Source organism: Notechis scutatus, chromosome 2 (genome assembly GCF_049901735.1).
Source record: "Notechis scutatus isolate UNSWTSFEM ecotype Mainland chromosome 2, rNotScu1.2, whole genome shotgun sequence".
Lineage (NCBI taxonomy): Eukaryota > Metazoa > Chordata > Lepidosauria > Squamata > Elapidae > Notechis > Notechis scutatus.
In genome coordinates, this window is record NC_142010.1 from 264,567,399 (window position 1) to 264,587,734 (window position 20,336).

Below are 20,336 nucleotides of genomic sequence, written 5' to 3' on the forward strand. Positions count from 1 at the left end.
GAAGAAGAAGAAGAAGAAGAAGAAGAAGAAGAAGAAGAAGAAGAAGAAGAAGAAGAAGAAGAAGAGGAGGAGGAGGAGGAGGAGGAGGAGGAGGAGGAGGAGGAGGAGGAGGAGGAGGAGGAGGAGGAGGAGGAGGAGGAGGAGGAGGAGGGGAGGAAGGAAGGAAGGAAGGAAGAAGGAAGGAAGGAAGGAAGGAAGGAAGGAAGGAAGGAAAGAAGATGAGAGAGGGAGGGTGCAGAAAAGGGAGGGAAAGAAGGAAGGGTGGGAGGGAGGAAGAAAGAAAGGAAGGAACATGAGAGGTGGAGGAAGGTAAAATGGAAGGAAGGAAGATGGGAGGGAAGAGAGGAGGGAGGAAGGAAGGAAGATGAGAGAGGGAGGGAGCTAAAATTGAAGGAAGGAAGGAAGCGAAAGAGGAGAACAAGAGAGAAAGAGAAAGAAAGAAAGAGAAAGGAAAGAAAAAGAGAAAGAGGAAAATGAAGAGAAAGAGAAAAAATAGTTCCCAACCACCAAATCACAATTCCGCGAAGCCTCTCTCCCTTGTCTCATCCCTTTGCTGGCCTGTAGCTGATGGGGGTTCAGAAACAGAGAGCAACGGGCTCTGACATTTCACTCTGTGGAGAATTGGAAAAGGAAGAGAGAGAAAAAAAAGGCTTCTGCCGTGATTCATCGTTTCTTGCAGCTCAAACCTTTTCTGACAGGAATTCCTTGCACCGTCTTTGAACGGTGGCTCCACGGCGGTTTTAATTGGACATGAAAAACGATGTCGTGTCTGTGTTCCAAGCTTGTGGAGGGCCTGGGCAGAAGGCGGCAGGGGGAACCTCCTAGGCCAACATGTAGCTGTGTTTCACAGTGCATTCCGGATTAAAGCGATCCATCAGTTTGTTTTGTTGTTGTTGTTCAGTTGCTAAGTCTTGTCTAACTCTTCGTGATCTCATGGACCACAACACACCAGGTCCACCTGTTCTCCATTGTCTCCCAAAGTTTGCCCAAACTCATGTTCATGGTGTCCATCACCGTATCTAATTATCTCATCTTCTGGGGTCTCCTCCTCCTTTTGTCTTCCATTTATCCCAACATCGGGGTCTTCTCCAAGGAATCCTGTCTTCTCACTGGGTGGCCAAAGTCTTTGAGTTCAGCTTCTGTGTCATGCCCCTGATGGAGACTGACTCTGAGGGAGAGGAGGAACAGCTGACCAGGAGTGGAAGTGTGGCTCTGGAGGTTTTGGAGGAGGCTGGGGAAGGGCAGAGGCCGGCTGAGCAGTCGGAGGAGGACCCAGGCTCCATCCTAGGGCATGCAGGGAGGAGAGGATAAGGGAAAGACGTGGTCTATTTGGGAGGAGAGGGCCTTGATCCTCTTCATGGGCTGCAGCTGTGACAACTGAATAAGACATGTGTACAGGTGAATACTAGAACACTGGAAACAAAGCATGAAAATATCTCTAGTTTATGTTTCCTCTCTTGAGTTTGGCGTCCTTCCCAGTGCGTGTTCTGTTATCTGTGGACGTCCTCCAGCCCTTATCTTGCCTGGTTTGTGTTGCTATTTTCCTCCTTCTTGTAGCTGTTTGTGTGGGACTTTTTTGTCTTCCGTCAAAGATATTCGGAGCTTGGAAGCAAAGTGAAGGAATAAAAGGGGCTTCACCTGTTTTCTGTGACTGTGTTTGTTTTGCATCCCACCCTGGGTCATCACATTTTGTATCTGTCCTTCCCAAAAACAGTCAGAGTTTATTTCCTTCACGATTGATTGGTTTTTTGACAGTTGTTGAGTAACTTTTGCTCCATTTTATGAACCTTTATTGCCTCCGTTGCTAAGTGAATCCCTGCAGCTGTTAAGTTAGCAGTACAGTTGTTAAGTTAATTTGCCTTCCACGTAGATTTTGCTTGTCAGAAGGTTGCAAAAAAAAAGTGATCATAAGATCTCAGGACTCTGCAACTGTCGTAAGTACATGCCAGTTGCCAAGTGTCTGAATTTTGATCATGAGGATGTTGTAACGGTTGTGTGAAAAACAGTCCTGTTACTTTTTTCAGTGCCATTGTAACTTCGATCGGTCACTAAATTAACAGCTGTAAGTTGATGACTAACTATATTTCTTGTCTGGCACCACCCACAGGTTTAAACTGTCCGTAGCACTGTTAAAAACCAAGGGTAGAAAATATTTATGGAGATTCTCAAGTCATCCAGGTCATGGTTGTCCCAAATATGCTTTTTTTTTTCAAGAGGCAACTGGTTTTTCTTTGAAGACATGTCACTTCCTCAGCTCTGACTGGATGGTGGAGACAGAAGGATTTATATTCCTTGCAGACAGCTGGTCATTTTCATCCTTTTTAGAGAGTCCTTGAGGCCACTTGGAGGTTAGTCTGTATCCTCAGGGTCACTGACTCACTAAAAGGATGCAAATGACCAGCGGTCTGCAAGGAATATAAATCCTTCCCTTCCCTACCATCCAATCAGAGCTGAAGAAGCTCCTTGGATAAGAAGCGAAATGTCTTCAGTGGAAAACCAGTAGGGACAAGTGTAAAAAAAAGTTATGTGCCCCTTGGCTAGTCTGTTGTGCGAATCCAACCAGCTGTGGTTCATTTCACAAACCATAGTTAAGGGAATTGTTCCAACGTGATGCGTGAACTCAGTCTGTTGCAGGTGTTCCCGTGCAGGGGTGGGATTCAAATTTTTTAACAACTAGTTCTGTGGGTGTGGCTTAGGTGGTGGGCATGGCTTGGTGGTCATGTGACTGGGTGGACATGGCTTGGTGGTCATGTTATTGACTGGGCGTGGCCAACTCAATATCACTCACATCGAGGCACACATCTCCTCGCCTGGCCTCTCGTGACTGTGGGGATGCTACAACTGTCATAAGCGTGAAAAATGGTCATAAGTCACTTTTTTCAGTGCCATTCTAACTTTGAATGGTCACTCCACACAAGCAAAGTACCAGCAAAGGAGGGAAAAATAACTCCAGAGAAGTTTCTGAGACAGGAAGTCTAGTCCTGCCAAGAATGTAATAAGGGTTAATGGAGAGACAGTTTCTGTCAGCAACACCAGAATGTTTCCTTCCTGCCTTCCTTACAGGATTAGGCCAGTAATTTCTTCTAACAACCAGTTCTCCGAACTGCTTAGAATGTTAACAACCAGTTCTAGCGAATAGGGGCGAATTGGTAGAATCCCACCCCTGTTCCTGTGTAATAATAAATCCAGCCAGCTTCTCTCATTAAAAAACCAAACCTTTAGAAACATCCTGTGAAATGCAATGCGATGTAAGCCTGTTTAAAATGCATATTTTCTTTCAAATGGTGTCTTCCCATTTCAAAATAATTTCCTGTGTACTTTGATTCCCTCCTCAAAGCACTCATTTTAATGCGGATTTGAAAGTATTTAAATTGCTGAGAAATACACTTTTTGCCTTTCCAGGGTAATATATATATATAAAAGTGTGCCAAACCTGTAAAGAAACTTCAGACTTAAAGTTTCAAAGGTTGCAATCAAGACATTGCAGAAATGAAAAGACCGGAGTGGGCGTACAAAATTTTAATTCCGCTGCAAAGCACCTTGGGCCAACTTTGAATGAGATTCTCTATTGTTCCACACCTTCTTTCTTTCTTTCTACTTTTTGCTTTCCTCCACTGGAGTAGCGGAATGGGTGGGGGGAATATTCCATCTGCAGAAAAAATAAACTTCTTATTTCCCTTTCCGCATTTCTCCCTATAATTGGTGTCTCTTCTGTCAAGCTGACTTTACTTTGCCATATTGAGGAGGTACATGCATCTGTGTCTTTGTGCTAGGAAACCATTGTGAAGTGCAGAAACCATGGGATACATGGAATTACCCTCTGCATATCCTTCTTTTGTACAATAAACAGAAGAAAAGCTGAGCACCAAAGAATGGAGGCCTTTGAACTCTGGTGCTGGAGAAGACTTCTGCAAGTCTCTGAGACAACAAGGTGATCAAACTGGTCAGTTCTAGAGGAGATCAACCCTGACTGCTCTTTAGAAGGCCAGATCCTGAAGATGAAACTCAAATACTTTGGCCACCTAATGAGAAGGAAGGAAGGGCTCACTGGAGAAGAAACTAATGCTGAGAACTGTTAAGGGCAAAAAAAGAAGAAGGGGACGGCAAAGAAGGAAGTGGCTGGATGGAGTCACTGAAGCAGTCGGCGTGAGCTTCAATGGACTCGAGAAGATGGTAGAGGACAGGAAGGTCTGGAGGAACATTGTCCATGTGGTCGTGATGGGTTGGACATGACTTTGCAACTAACAACAAACAAAGATTCCACACCTTACTGTAGGAGAAGATCAGGCTGAATCTGGAAGGAGGGGTTATGTGTGTCATCAGTTTGGAGTTGTGGTGTTGCCACAAGAGAGTCAACTCCAGCGAATTCTATCGGCCCATGGTCTTCTCACTTGACTTTCCTTGTCTGAAGACTGCAAAAGGAGATCATGTGACCTTAGGTCACTGCAACCATCATAAATGTGAGTCAGTTGCCAAGCATCCAAAATTTGATCACGTGACCATGGGGGTGCTACAATGGTCATAAGTGTGAAAAATAAGTGTCATAGGTTACTTTTTTCAGTGCTGCTGTAGCTTTGAATAGTTGAAAGAACTGTTGTAACTTGAGGACTACCTGTACTTCAGGTAGACTGTCTACTATTGTCTACCTTAGACTGTCTACTATTGACCTCACCCCTTTCCTAAGAGGTCTGTAGGGGGCGTGCATAAGCGCACCAACGTGCCTACCGTCCCTGTCCTATTGTTTCTCTTATTCTTCTTTTATTTTTCTTATATGTACCCATTTCATGTATTCACAACTATGTATACACTTATACTTATTATCTTGTAAACAATTGGCAAATCAAATAAATAAATAAAAGATAAATAAATGATGAGATCCAGGTACCAAAGCAGCCAAGACCAGCAATTAAAGCTTTGGTAGATGTTGAGGGGATAGCAAGTTCTCCAGGACTGTCTGTAGCATCCAGCTTTCTCTCTCTTCTAAGTCATGGGTCCCAATCGACGGTCTGCAACCCACTACCAGTCCATGGCCCATTCAAAACCAGGTCCTACAAACGGTTGGCCAGCGCACATGCAGTTCAACTTGTGCAAATGGTGGACTAGTTCCCTCTTCGACCACCATCACCTCATGTTGGACCACCAAGCAGTAAAGGTTGGGAATCATTGCTCTGAGTCATTGCTACTCCCTCCGATGGGGCTAACCCAGGTGATTCCATAAAGGGACAGACTAGGATGGAAGTAATCCAGAAGAGAAACTTATCAAGGAGAGGAACAATTCTCTCTGGAATTAAGGAGAAACTTCCTAACAGTGAGGACTATTAAACAGTGGAATGGAAGTTTCCCTCCAGAAATTGTGGGTGTTCCATCACTGGAGGCTTTTAAGAACAGACTTGTTCAGAATGGTATAAGGTCTGTTTGACCAGGGGGTTAGATTGGAAGACCTCCAAGGTCCCTTCCATCTTTATTCCGATTGACAGCTGCCTGCTCACATATTCAGGCACCAGAAACGACTTCTCCCCTTCTCCCCCCCCCCCACTCCTTCCAGTGCTTTCTCCCAAATTCTCACGTGTGTCCGCCGGAGACCATTCCTTTTCTCCTTTCTTTATTATTACCCTTTATTGGCGGTGCGTCTTGCAAAGCATTTCATAACCGCCATGGAGATTTATTCTAATTGCTCCACAAACATATTTAGCACTTGGAAGCGATCAAAGCGGTAGGCTTTGTAGGTTAACGTGATGGAGAGTCCAGCCGTTCACACCATCTCTCCCTCTCTGCGTCACAAGAGGGGAAACGTGCTTGCCACCATTGTGAAGTAAATCACAGCAAGCGTCGATCACTGCGGTTGTTAAGTTAGTCACACAGTTGTTAAGTGAATCTGGCTTCCCCACTGGACTTTGCTTGTCAGATCACAAAAGATAACCAATGAGACTCCAGGATGCTGCTTCAACGGTCATAAATACAGGCCAAAGACAAGCGTCCGAATTTTGATCACATGACCACGGGGAATGCTGCAACGGTCTGAAGTGCGAAGCGTGGTCATCGGTCTCTCTTTTTTCAGTGTTGTTGTAACTTTGAACCAGGGGTGGGATTCAAAAATCCCAGCAACCAGTTCGCTGCCCAGTTGCTGGGTGGGCGTGGCCTACTGGAACTTTCGGGAGGGCCATTTTTTGCCTTCCCCAGAGTCCGGAGGCTTCCCTTGGGCCTCTGGGAGGTTGAAAACAGCCTTCCCTGGGGTCCGGAGTCCCTCCAGAAGCCGGAAACAAGCCCGTTTCCAGACTTTTGGAAGGCCCGTTTTTTGCCCTCTCAGAGCCTCTGCGCAGATCCTGAACTTATCTGCATCCAAAACAGGCCGCAAAGAGACTCCTGGGAGGGGAGAGGCAGGGCGGAGCCAGCCAGTCAGTTCAACTACCAGTTCAGCAAACCAGATGTAAATTTAACATCCAGTTCACTCAAGCCAGTCCAAACTGGTAGAATCCCACACCTGCTTTGAACTATCCCTAAATCAGGGGGTCGCCAACCTTTTGGACCTCAGGGACCACCAAACTCATAATTTTAGATCCCAGGGACCACTAACTGGTTCTGTGGGCATGGCCTAATTTGTGGGTGTGGCTTGGTGGTCATGTGACTGGCTGGGCATGGCTTGTATGTAAATATTATAAATATTTATATAAATATTGAATTTTTTTATTTTAAAAAAGCAATTTTTACCCAAAATTAGGCAAAGCAGGCAGGCAGATTGAGTTGCTCACAGAATCACAGATTCATTCAGAGATCTATCTATCTGCCATTGGCTAGCTCAGTCTGTCACATAAAATTTGCTTGCAAGCAAACTCACAAAATTAACTCACAACACACCATGTATGTAAATATTGAATTTTTTTTATAAAAAGAGCAACTTTTATCCAAAATCAGGCAAAGCAGGCAGATTGAGTTGCTCACAGAATCATTCTATCAATGATTCTATCAATCTATCAATCTGCCATCGGCTAGCTCAGTCTCTCAAATTTGCTTGCTGTGTGTGTGCACTGAATTTGCTTGCAAGCAAACCTTCAGTCCTAAGGGAGGTTCAACTGTGCTTAGCTAGAAAGCAAGAAATCCAATCATTTCCTGCTTCCTAGCTAATCTAAATCTCCTGGCACAGCAAAACAGATGATGGCTGGAAAAAGGAAAAATAGCAACTTAGCAGACAAGTTTACTGGGTAAGGAGTGAGTGGGTGGGGAGGGTTCCCGCGGGCCATATTGGCTGAGCAGGCTTCTGTTTCTGCGCAGCCTGGATTAATTGCTTTGGGGGGTGCTCTGGGGGTGTGATTTCTCTGCAGCCCACCAAAATTTTCTCGCAGCCCACCAGTTGGCAACCGCTGTCCTAAATGAGCAATTGTAAGTTGGGCATTACCTGTACACAGTTTGGTTTGAAGGAAAGTAGGGTGAGGTTTATTACAATATTCATGCTCAGTCAGCCAGCATGAGTGAGTTGGGCAGCCATCGAAATGTTCTTAATAAATAAATAATAAAAAAATAAATAAAAATATCATTTTACAAATCAGGAGACTTAATGAAACAAAGGAGATCATTGTGGATTTTAGAAAGAGCCGGCATAGTCATACTCCACTCAATATCAAGGATGCAACTTTAGAGGTGGTCAACAGTATTAAGTATTGGGCGGTGGGGCAGATAACTAACAATCTGAACTGGTCTCTCCACAAGTCATCCTTAGTGGAGCATGCAAACCAGCATCTGCATTTCCTGCATCGGATGAGTAGAGCACTTCTTTCTCCTTCTGTCCTGGCCACTTTTTACAGAGGTATAATTAAGAGCATTTTAACGAACTGCAACCCTGTTTGATTTGGTGGCTGCAGTATCTCAGATAGAAAGTCCCTATAGAGAGTGGTGAGGACAGTGGAGAAGAGTATAGGAAGCTCACTTCCCATTATTCAGGATGCTGCTTATAAGCGCTGTGTGCTTAGAGCCCGAAACATTGTTAGAGACCCAACACACCCGTTTTATGGTCTGTTCCTGTTGCTCCCCTCTGGGAGGAGGTTTCAAAGTATTTCTAGCATGACTACCAGATGCTGTACAAGCTTTATTCCTTACGCCATCCGTCTGGTAAACTCGCAAGATTCATTTTTCTCACCAGGTACATGTATACATCAGAACTAGAGTGTGTTGTTTCCCTATGACGTAAAATCTATGTGGGTATATGCATATTTATGTATTTATTTATTTATCTTGTCAGGTTTATGTTTATATTAGAGGTTTGAGAGCTATATGCAACATAATTTTACATTAATGTATGTCAATTAGTGTACCTTCAAAGTGACGAGTCTATCTATCTATCTATCTATCTATCTATCTATCTATCTATCTATCTATCTATCTATCATAGAATATATGTGGATCTATGCATGTTTTATAATTTATTTATTGATTTTTGTCATGTTTATGTAGTATATATTGGTGGTGGTGACTCTTTGAGAGCAATATGCAATGAAATTTCATTTTAATATATAGAAACTTTCATGATGAAACACAACTAAGTTCCAAAGATTTGGAATGCAATCAGCAATATTTGCATCCCAAATCATTAGGATGGTTGTTTTTCGTCATGAAAAGTTCTGTATTTGTTCATTTATTACTTTATATAGCTGCCCAGTTTCAATTTTCTGAAGGTTTGGATATGTCTCCTTGTATGGACTTAGCTAAGGAAAAATCTCCAGCAACATCTACCCAATCATATCTCTGCTCAGAAACGAAGTAGGTTTGGTTCTTCATGATGGAAGGCCACCAAGAAACTCTCAATCTGTAAGCTAGAGAGAACATTTGGGAGGGGGGAAATGGCCATGCTTTCTAATGATAGTTATGGAAATTGCATGTTTAGAAATTCATTCAGATTCATTCCAAATTCATAGATAAAAAAGATAGCTCTAGAAATCCATCTGTCACTCCATCAATGGTGGTTTTGAAGAAGAGATTGAGCAACTACTTGTCTGAGTTGGTATAGGGCCTCCTGCTTGAGTAGGGGGTTGGACTAGAAGTAACTGGAAAGTAACTTCCAAGTTACTTTCCAACTCTGTTATTCGGTTCATTAATTAGTGGAACAGCTCGACTCCAGATGTTTTGGGCACTCCATCACTGGAGGTTTTTAAGAAGAGATTGGGCAGCCACCTATCTGAAATAGTATCGAATTTTCTCCTTGAGCAGGGGGTTAAACTAGAAGACCTCCAAGCTCCCTTCCAATTTCATAATTCTGTATTCTGTAAAATCCCTTCTAAATGGTGCTTTTTTTCTTTCTTCTCTCTCTTCACAGATGAACAGGCCGATCCAGGTGAAACCAGCAGACAGCGAAAGCCGAGGAGGTAGCTGGATTTTTCCTTTATACTATAGCCTCTGGCATGTTGGTGTCATTGTGGTTTGTGGGTTCTTCTCTGCCGTGTGGAGATCCATTAGTAACACAATCAGCCCCCACACCCAATTCTCGAGACAGCCCTTCATGAAATCGCCTTCATGTTGCGTTGGCATGGCTCATATTCAATTATAATTTGATTTTTTAAAAAGGGACTGGTGATTGCTTAGGAAGCACCAAGGGGTCTTGTTAAGGAGGACACAACTTTGGTGTTGACTTAGCAAAAGTTTAATGATTGTCATGTTGATTTGTTCTCCGGTGTTTCTAAGGCTGAGCGGTTGGCCATCATGTGAGTTTGTTCAGTCCTTGTTCTTTCTTTTAATGGCTTAAGGGGGAATGAAAGCAAGGTTTGATTTTACCTAAGACGAGCCACCGAAGACCTTGTAATCGTTTGATGTTGAAAGAGAAAAGAGAATGTATCTGCTGAACAAGACTCTGTATGGTGACAGGAAGGGCATCCGGCCAGTAAACACTCTGCTAGCTTTATTCAATTGCACTGACTCCACCCTGTAAGGGGTCATAGGGTCATTAAAAGAAGATGATAGTTTGTCTGTGGGGTGATAAAGATGGTTTAGAGGGCTTAACCGATTTGTGGCTTGGAATATCTGGGGGAAAGGGCCACCAGATATGTAGATGGACCAGTTTTGTTCTTTCACTAATCTTTCAGATATTTTGTATGATGCTAGTTTGTTGAATCTGTGTTGTGTTGCTTGTTGTATTATCTTCCATGTCAGAGCTGGAATTTGCTAGCAGGCAGCCCAGATTTTAGGGTGTCTACAGAGAGAGTTTAAAAAAAAACAACTTGAGATGATGGACTTGAATCACACAGAGAGGGTGAACATCTGGAACCCTTTTGACCCACCCAGTAGATCTCTCTGACAGATTCCAAAATGGGATTTAAGGAAAATAGGTGTTGAACTGTTGCAATTTTGGAGAATACACATGCATTGCTGATTTCATCTTGGAGGGATTATGGATTGCTCACCCCTCACCAACCATTGGTGGGAAAATATTAGGGATGTATGAATTAGCCTTGGTCTGATTGGAACGAATAATCCACTTTGAAAAAAACAAAGGAAGAAAGAGAGAGAGAGAGAGAGAGAGAGAGAGAGAGAGAAGAAGAAAGAAAGAAAGAAAGAAAGAAAGAAAGAAAGAAAGAAAGAAAGAAAGAAAGAAGGAAAGAAAGAAAGAAAGAAAGAAAGAAAGAAAGAAAGAAAGAAAGAAAGACACAAGTGACAACAAGTTTGTCAATTCAATACAGATGGTCGATCCAATTTAGAATAACAGTTCAGTTTTGAGATTTAAGAACTGTGCAAATATGCCTCCTTTCATCATCACTTACATCGCTCCCTTTAGTCTGACCGTGCCAGCTATTATGTCTTTATAGTTTGTGTCTTGCCTTTTTTAAAACGTTGAAAATATTTTCTCCTACCTTCAGATCATCGCTGACACGCTGGCCAAAATGCCTGGGGATGAGTGGGAAGAGAGAAACGGGGGAATGACGTGGGAAGGGGTCAAAGGCCAGTTCCCACAACACAATCACCTAAGGCCCCGTACGGCGTCTGCGTATTCACGTCTGGAATTAAGATGCATTAAGCCACCCAGAGTCACCTCATTGTGGGATGGGTGGCAAGCAAATTTAACGAATTAATGAATTAATTAATGCACTGTGGGGACCGGAACAAGGAGTTGGTTGAGCAGTAATTACCCTCCAAGGGTTAAATTTTATCGAAACAAAACCATGCATGACGTTAAACGAACTCTGGTTGTTTGTGGGAACATCTAAATTGGATTAATAAGTTTGGTTTGCTTAATACTTGATCACTTGTATGTACACTTGAGAGCTTCTGCAACAAAGACAAATTCCTTGTGTGTCCAATCACACTTGGCTAAATAAAGTATTCTATTCTATTCTATTCTATTCTATTCTATTCTATTCTATTCTATTCTATTCTATTCCATTCCATTCCATTCCCTTCCATATATTCTATTCTATTCTATTCTATTCTATTCTATTCTATTCTATTCTATTCTATTCTATTCTATTCTATTCTATTCTATTCTATTCTATTCTATTCCATTCCATTCCATTCCATTCCATTCCATTCCCTTCCATATATTCTATTCTATTCTATTCTATTCTATTCTATTCTATTCTATTCTATTCTATTCCCTTCCATATATTCTATTCTATTCTATTCTGTATTCCTATTCTATATTATACTATACAGTGCAATGCAGTGCCATGCAGTGCAATGGAATGGAATGGAATGGAATAGAATGGAATAGAATAGAATAGAATAGAATAGAATAGAATAGAATAGAATAGAATAGAATAGAATAGAATAGAATAGAATAGAAATAGAAATAGAAATAGAAATAGAAATAGAAATAGAAATCTATCCGTTTGTCCATGATAGAATTCACTGTCCACCATGGCATGATAGAAAACAACCCTGACAATTTAGTATTTCTCAACCTTGGTGACCTGAAGATGGGTAGACTTCCAATTGCTAGAATTCCCCAGCCAGCAAAATTACACTTGTCTATCTACACTTGAGTGCCTAGATTATCAAAATTCCTTCCTTCCTTCCTCCCTCCCTTCCTCCCTCCCATCCCTCCTTCCTTCCTTCCATCTTCCTGTCCATTCCATCTTCCTTCCTTCCTTCCTTCCTTCTTCCTTCCTTTCCTTCCTTCCCTCCCTCATTCTTCCTTTCTTCTCTCCTTCCTTCCATTTTTCTTCCCTTACATTTTCCTTTTTTCTTTCTCTTCTTCCTTCCTTTCTTCCCACCTTCCTTCCTTCCTTCCTTCCTTCCTTCCTTCCTTCCTTCCTTCCTTCCTTCCTTCCTTCCTTCCTTCCTTCCTTCCTTCTCTCCTCTCTCCTGGCCTCCATCCCAGTTCTACTTCCTGTGGAACCTGCTCCTGCAGAAAAAAAAAAAACCTACTCAGTTCCACTCTTTCCAGTGTTTAAAAAGAAGAAGAAGAAGGAATAACTGGCTTTTTCCAACTCAATTAATGTTAATAGCACATTTAACATGCATTTGTCTTTGGTAGGTGTATATCATCCATATACACATAGTGCTTTATGGAATGGTGTAAATAGTATAACAAGACAAGTTCTCTGCTTTAATGAACATAGAATTTAAATTTAATGGAGGAGAGCTGTAGAAAAACCTTAGATTCTTTTTTGCTTAGCTTCCTCACCAAAAAGAAATCATTACAAAAATACCCAAATTAACAAGCCAGACTATACGTTAGCATTTCTCTAATTTTCCTTTTTAAACAAACCTGACCATTTGCAAGTTATTTGAAGTTGTGTGGTGTTTTTTTTAACATACTTGGAGATTACTTCTCTTTTAAAGAAAATGTGATTTGTGTGTTCCAAGAAGGAACAGAAATTGTGGCCACGAGCTGCCTTAAAATTAAACATTTGCAGCAGGAGAAGTAGATGGAATGTATTTGATTACCTCCATCAGAGTATTTGTATCTCAGTCGATACCTTATCAGTGCTGTAAATCCCCAGAAGCTACAAACTGGTTTAAGCAAGTTAAATTGTACATTATATGAATTGTGGAGGAAAAATATGACAGGAATAGGATTGCACAATCCTTTCCAAACCACACAAAATTCCCCAGCCAGCCTGCTTTAAGATGAGGGGATTTCATGTCCCGGAATCCCCCAGCAAGTATGATTTAAGATGGGTGGACTTCACGTCTCTAAATTCCCCAGCAAGCATGCTTTAAGTGGAGTGAACTTCATGTCCCAGAATTCTGCAGCCAATATGATTTAAGATGGGCAGACTTCAACTCCCAGAATTCCCCAGCCACCCTGCTTTAAGATAGATGGACTTCAACTCCCAGAATCCCCAGCTACCCTGCTTTAAGATAGATGGACTTCAACTCCCAGAATTCCCCAGCCAACATATTTTAAGATGTGTGGACTACAAGTCCCAAAATTCCCTGACCAACATGCTTTAAGATGAGCAGACATGAACTCCCAGAATTCCCCAGCCATGCATGTGCTGGCTGGGGAATTCTGGGACGTGAAGTCTACTCCTCTTCACAGTTGAGAAAGACTGGGATGTACGATAGATCTACACGTATGCGCCCGAGTTGTTTGTCGATGGGTTTACCTTGTGCATTTACGGTCTCACTCCACAATTAATCTGGAAATGTGTTGACTCAACTCCACGGTTTGAGTGCATTAGGATAATGACTCCTTTATGAGGAGGCAGTGGTGTCTCCTTCTGTGATTACCCAAGGCTACAGTAACCCTTTCCCTGTGTTGTGGTTTGTGGCACATCGACCCCAAATGCACTCCCTTTATTGAAAGCCATGCGCCTTCTCCTCCAATAGGGCAGAATCTGTGCAATCCAGATGGATACCTGGGAGCCTGCAAGAAAAAAGCTTTGCCAACCAGTTGCAAACGCAAATGTTTTATTTATGATGATGATGATGATGATCGATATGAGGATAACTAGGCCTGCGATTATGGGCTTCGGAGGTTAGGAGGCAGCTCCAGAAATGCAAGAAATGTCCTGTTTTTTATTTTATTTTAACAAAAAGGGAAGGGAAGGAAGATTTCAGGAGAGAAGGAAGCCTCCAGAGCCTGGGAAGGCCATTTTCACCCTCCTGGAGGCTCGAGGAAAAACTCCGGAGCCCTGAGAGGACAAAAAATGAGCCACCCCCACCGTGGTGCAAGAGGCCAACTAAGCCACGCCCACCATGGCCACGCCCACCCAGCAACCGGACAGAGAACACTTTGCTAGAATTTTTGAAGCCCATATAGGGTTGGACTACAAGACGTCCAAGATCCCTGTTATTCCATTCCATTCCATTCTATTGTATTCTACATTCCAATATTCTATTCTATTCTATTCTATTCTATTCTATTCTATTCTATTCTATTCTATTCTAATATTCTATTCTATTCTATTCTATTCTATTCTAATATTCTATTCTATTCTATTCTATTCTATTCTATTCTATTCTAATATTCTATTCTATTCTATTCTATTCTAATATTCTATTCTATTCTATTCTATTCTATTCTATTCTAATATTCTATTCTATTCTATTCTATTCTAATATTCTATTCTATTCTAATATTCTATTCTATTCTATTCTATTCTAATATTCTATTCTATTCTATTCTATTCTAATATTCTATTCTATTCTAATATTCTATTCTATTCTATTCTATTCTATTCTATTCCATTCCATTCCATTCTATTCTATTCTATTCTATTCTATTCCATTCCATTCCATTCTATTGTATTCTACAATCCAATATTCTATTCTATTCTACATTCCAATATTCTATTCTATTCTATTCTATTCTATTCTATTCTATTCTATTCTATTCTATTCTATTCTATTCTATTCTATTCTATTCTAATTCTATTCTATTCCACTCTACTCCACTCGTATTGTATTGTATTCCACCCCACTGCACTCTATTCTATTCTATTCTATTCTCCTCCTCCTCCTCCCCCTCCTCCTCTTCCTCTTCATCCTCCTCCTCCTCTTCATCCTCCTCCTCCTCCCTGCAAACCTCTCTCACTTAGAGCACTGATGATGTTACCTAGTTGGGTCATTAAACATCTACAAGAAAGCAACCAAGCTCAGAGAGCACCAAGGACCTACAGTCCTCCTCCTCCTCCTCCTCTTTCTCCAATCTGCAAATCCCACTCCTGCTGGTACTGATGATGTTACCCAGTTGGGTCCCGAAACGTCTGCCTGAAAACAACCCGGCTCAGAGAGCACCGGGGACCCCCACCATTGTGCGGGGACAACACTCGTGATCATGCAGTGAGATGGGTCGAAAAAGAGAATTGTATCTAGTATCAACGGTCATCTCTGGCCAGAAAGAAGTCTGAAAGACAGATCCATTGAAGCTCTGCAATCCAGATCAGCCCTCTTCCCACACGTCTCTGGAATGTCATTTCTGGCTGATGTTTCCAAGCCGCTTGTCAAGGTGTTGACAGACGGCTGGGAGCCCTTTGTGACACGAGAGAGCGCCAGCGATTATACAGGAAAGTCAGACAGGTGAGGCTCCTAATCCTGACCTCCACATGTCAGCCAATGTAACGGGAAGGTGTCAGAAGCATCCTGACAGCTTCAGCTCTATCTCTGAAATGCAGCCGGTGCGCTCAGCACAAATAGCACGGCCTGCCTGTCTGGTCACAAAAGGATCAACATCAGCTAAGCCCGAGTTAAATCCGGCAAACAAACACCAAGTTGGAGGCATTTAAAGCTCCTTTGAAGCCCCTGACTTGGGGTTGGCTAGGCTTCTTGACGCAAAAGCGGCGGATGCCTTCGCAAAGCTGAAAATGCTCTTCTCTGCCTTTCCCCAAAAAGAGAGAGAGGGGAGAGAGGGAGGAAAAGAAAGGAAAAGAAAAGAAAGGAAAGGAGAGGAGAGGAGAGAGAAGGGAAGGGAAGGGAAGGGAGGGGAGGGGAGGGAAGGAAGGGAATAATATATGGGTGAAGAAGGGAAGGGCAGGGAAGGGCAGGGAATTAGAATTAAAAGAATTAGAAGAGCTTTATTATCATTGTACAAGTACAACGAAACTGTGGATGCACCCCAGCAACTGTTCGCAATACAATAAAACCAAAGCACTTAAAAATGAAGATAAGAAAAATAGAGTACCCACGTCTCCATTTGAAATTTGAGAGTACAATATCTATGAATATATACAAAAAGCTTCAGGAGAGAGAAGGAACGGGAAAGGGAAGAGAAGGGAAGGGAAGGAAAGGAAAGGAAATAAGGGTGAAGAAGGGAAGGGCAGGGAAGGGAAGGGAAGGATATATATGGATGAAGAAAGGAGGAGAAGGGAAAGAAAGGAAAGGTTCAGGAGAGAGAAGGAAGGAGAAGGGAAGATGAAAGGAAAGGAAAGGAAAGGAAAGGAAAGGAAAGAAGGAAAGGAAAGGAAAGGAAAGGAAAGGAAAGGAAAGGAAAGGAAAGGAAAGGAAAGGAAAGGAAAGGAAAGGAAAGGAAGGGAGGGAGGGAGAGAGGGAGGGAAAGAAGGAAAGAAGGAAAAGAAAGGAACTCTGTCCCAACTGTTATGAAACAAGAGGTTGGACATCAAGACCTCAAGGACGCCTTTTCCCAAATCTAGAATCCCATCTTTCTCTGTCCTGTTTCCAACTTGTATCCCTTGGAAATCCATTGGTAGATGTTCCATTTTCCTATCCATCTAGACTGTACCCCAGGGGTAGGATTCAAATGTCTTAACAACCGGTTCTGGGGGTATGGCCTGATTTGTGGGTGTGGCTTGGTGGTCATGTGACTGGCTGGGCGTGGCTTGTATGTAAACATGGTAAATATATATGTAAAGATTGAATTTTTTTATTTTTTTAAAAAAGAGCAACTTTTACCCAAAATCAGGCCAAGCAGGCAGGCAGATTGAGCTGCTTGCAGAATCACAGATTCACTCAGAGATCCACCTTTCTGCAATCTGCTGCCTGAGTCTGCACTGGAAAACACAAGCTTCAATCCTAAGGAAGGTTCAGCTCTGCTCTCAGGCCACTTCTCCCTTCCCCAACCCCCTGAATACCACCCCGGAGGGGAGGGGAGGAGCCCGCCAGTGGTGCGATTTGCCGGTTCTCCGAACTCTGCAGAATCGTAACAACTGGTTATATAGAACTGGTCCAAACAGGTAGAATCCCACCCCTGCTGTACCTACCCATCCAGACTCCGAACCCACCCACACACACACACACACAGAGTGATGATGCTTTTAAAGGCAGCCAAGAAATAGTTTAAATAAATAAGAGGTGCATGGTTTGAGGTTGGGGGCTCTAATTTTGGAACTGAAAGAGTTGGCTGCTTGCATTCTAATGCTGCCTCTTAATTAATTCAGCTGCCGTAGATAAGAATCCAAAGACAATTTAGAAATCTGAATGGATCAGCTGTATACATCCTGGGAGAGACGTTTCCAAATATGGAAGCGCTCCCGAAGAAGCTTCCTTCAACACTCAACATCTCATTATTCTTGAAGGCCGAGAACGGAGCGATGACTTATCTTTATTTTTGCGCGATATCATTAGTGAGCGGAGGTAACAGTGGCGCTTAAAACAGATATCGCTTTTCTACAGGGTTAGGCAGAAGTCTGCTTTTTCTTTAAAAAGAAAAGAGAAGAAAAAGAAATCCAGAAATATCTTAGCCTGTCTCCTAGTTGGGGAGCAGCCATATGGAAATAAGTCTTAATGTGTGTCACGGATGCACCCTGTAGCCCATGGTTAGGCTTGGCACATGGAAGAGACATTTTGCAAAGGCTCCGTTCATCAAGCGTTGCTCCTGTAGAGAAGCGTCTGGGGTTACTTCAGGGAAGCTGGGGTTTTATGCAAAATCTGCCAAGGGGAAGAGAAGGAGGGAGGGAAAAAGGAAGGAAGGAGAAAAGATAGAGGGCAGGAGAAAAGTTGGTTGGTTGGTTGGTTGGTTGGTTGGATGGGAGGGAGGGAGGGAGGGAGGGAGGGAGGGAGGGAGGAAGGAAGGAAGGAAGGAAGGAAGGAAGGAAGGAAGGAAGGAAGGAAGGAAGGAAGGAAGGAAGGGGAAGGGGAAGGGAGAGAGGGAGGTAGAGAAGATGGGAGGAAGGAAGGAAGGAAGGAAGGAAGGAGGGAGGAAGAAAGGAAGATGAGAGAGGGAAAATGGAAGGAAGGAGAAGGACAGAGGGTGGGAGAGAATGTTGGGGAGGCAGGAAGGAAGGAAGGATGGAAGGAAAGAAAGAAAGGAAGGAAGGAAGGGAAGGAAGGAAGGAAGGAAGGAAGGAAGGAAGGAAGGAAAGAAAGAAAGAAAGAAAGAAAGAAAGAAAGAAAGAAAGAAAGAAAGAAAGGGGATTGCAAGTAATGTTGGAAGGATGGAAGAGTAGAAGGGTGGAGGGAATGAGGAAGGAAGGATGGAAGGAAGGTGGGAGGAAGGAAGGAAGGATGGAGAAAAGATAGAGGGCAGGAGAAAAGTTGGTTAGTTGGTTGGTTGGTTGGTTGGTTGGTTGGTTGGATGGATGGATGGATGGATGGATGGATGGATGGATGGATGGATGAAAGGGAGGGAGGGAGGGAGGGAGGAAGGAAGGAAGGACGGGGAAGGGAGAGAGGGTGGTAGAGAAGATTGGAGGAAGGAAGGAGGGAAGGAGGAAGGAAGAAAGGAAGATGAGAGAGGGAGGGAGGGGAAAATGGAAGGAAGGAGAAGGAGAGAGGGTGGGAGAGAATGTTGGGGAGGAGGAAGGGGAGGAGGAAGGAAGGAAGGAAGGAAGGAAGGAAGGAAGGAAGGAAGGAAGGAAGGAAGGAAAGAAAGAAAGAAGGAAGGAAAAAACGAAGGAAGGGGGTTGCAAGTAATGTTGGAAGGATGGAAGAGTAGAAGGGTGGAGGGAATGAGGAAGGAAGGAAGGAAGGAAGGAAGGAAGGAAGGAAGGAAGGAAGGAAGGAAGGAAGGAAGGAAGGAAGGAAGGAAGGGGAAGAGAGAGAGGGCAGGAGAGAAGGAGGAGGGGATGGAGGGAAAAAGGAAGAAACCCCCATGGACTTTACTTGTCTCTTGAACAAAAACATCCTCAACATTTTTTTCCAACCTTGTGGATTATCGGTTTATTCCAATATTCAGAACAGACACTAAGTTGATTGACCTAAATTTCCCCCCAATCTCCCTCAAATCCTTTACCTTTTTAGGTAAAGTTACCAGTTAGAATAATTAATCAGTGGAACAACTTACCTCCAGAAGTTGTAAATGCTCCAAAACTGGAAGTTTTTAAGAAGAGATTGGACAACGATTTGTCTGAAATGCTATAGGGTTTCCTGCTTAAGCAGAAGTTGGATTAGAAGACTTCCAAGATTCCTGTCTATTCTATTCTATTCTATTCTATTCTATTCTATTCTATTCTATTCTATTCTATTCTATTGTACTGTTATTCTATTCTATTTTATACTATTCTACTGCTATTCTATTCTATTTCTATTCTATTCTACTGTTATTCTATTCTATTCTATTGTACAGTTATTCTATTCTATTTTATACTATTCTACTGCTATTCTATTCTATTTCTATTCTATTCTACTGTTATTCTATTCTATTCTATTCTACTGTTATTCTATTCTGTTCTGTTCTATTCTATTCTATTCTATTCTATTCTATTCTATTCTATTCTATTCTATTTTATTCTACTGTTATTCTATTCTATTTTATACTATTCTACTGCTATTCTATTCTATTTCTATTCTATTCTACTGTTATTCTATTCTGTTCTATTCTATTCTATTCTATTCTATTCTATTCTACTGTTATTCTATTCTATTCCATAGTTCTATCCTATTCTATCCTATTCTATTCCATATTTCTATTCTATTCCATTCCATTCCATTCTGTTCTATTTCTAATTCTATTTAAAAAAAATAAAAAAATGAGTGGCCCACATTTTGCAGGATGTTCTTGTGAAATGTCTTGAAATATCTTTTTGCGTTCCCAAGGATTTGCTCCAGGAGTTGGGAAATAGACACACATACACCCCTCTCCAACACCTGTCCTGTATCATCCAGGGTAATGAAATAAGACAGAGATTGGGGAATTCATTTACATTCCTTGCATCTCTACCCCCCACCTCCCCCCACCCCAAAAAAGCCCCCCTCCCCCCTTCCCTTCACTCCTTTGTCATCCGAGAGACCTACAGCTTTCCCTGCCTGGTTTGGGATTTGGAATATATTTAAAGACGTGATGAGTTTTGCATTTGAATGCAAGAATCCCAGCCTCACCTGTCATTTCTCGCCAATTTGATCTGCTTTTGCTCAAGGCTCGATTTCCACGGGAAGGAAGGAAGGAAAGGAGGGAGGAAGGCTTCCCCTTAATGGGGTCAGTAGCCCTCAAGAAGATGCCTGAAAAAATCTGTCAGTTTGGAATAAGAGGGGTTTTTTTTTAGTATTATTAAAATAGCAGGTAAAATCATGTGTGT

General features: G+C 42.4%; 1 protein-coding gene across 20 annotated transcripts in view; it reads left to right on the top strand.

Moving 5' to 3' along the window:
- Nucleotides 1-20,336, top strand: part of CELF4 (CUGBP Elav-like family member 4) — an 823,187-nt gene that overhangs the window by 493,776 nt on the left and 309,075 nt on the right. For all 20 annotated transcript variants that reach the window (XM_087958740.1, XM_087958742.1, XM_087958750.1 and 17 more), the window contains exon 3: nt 9,305-9,353. In XM_087958740.1, coding sequence (XP_087814866.1) covers nt 9,305-9,353 — 49 coding nt within the window. The remainder of the gene's footprint in view (nt 1-9,304; nt 9,354-20,336) is intronic.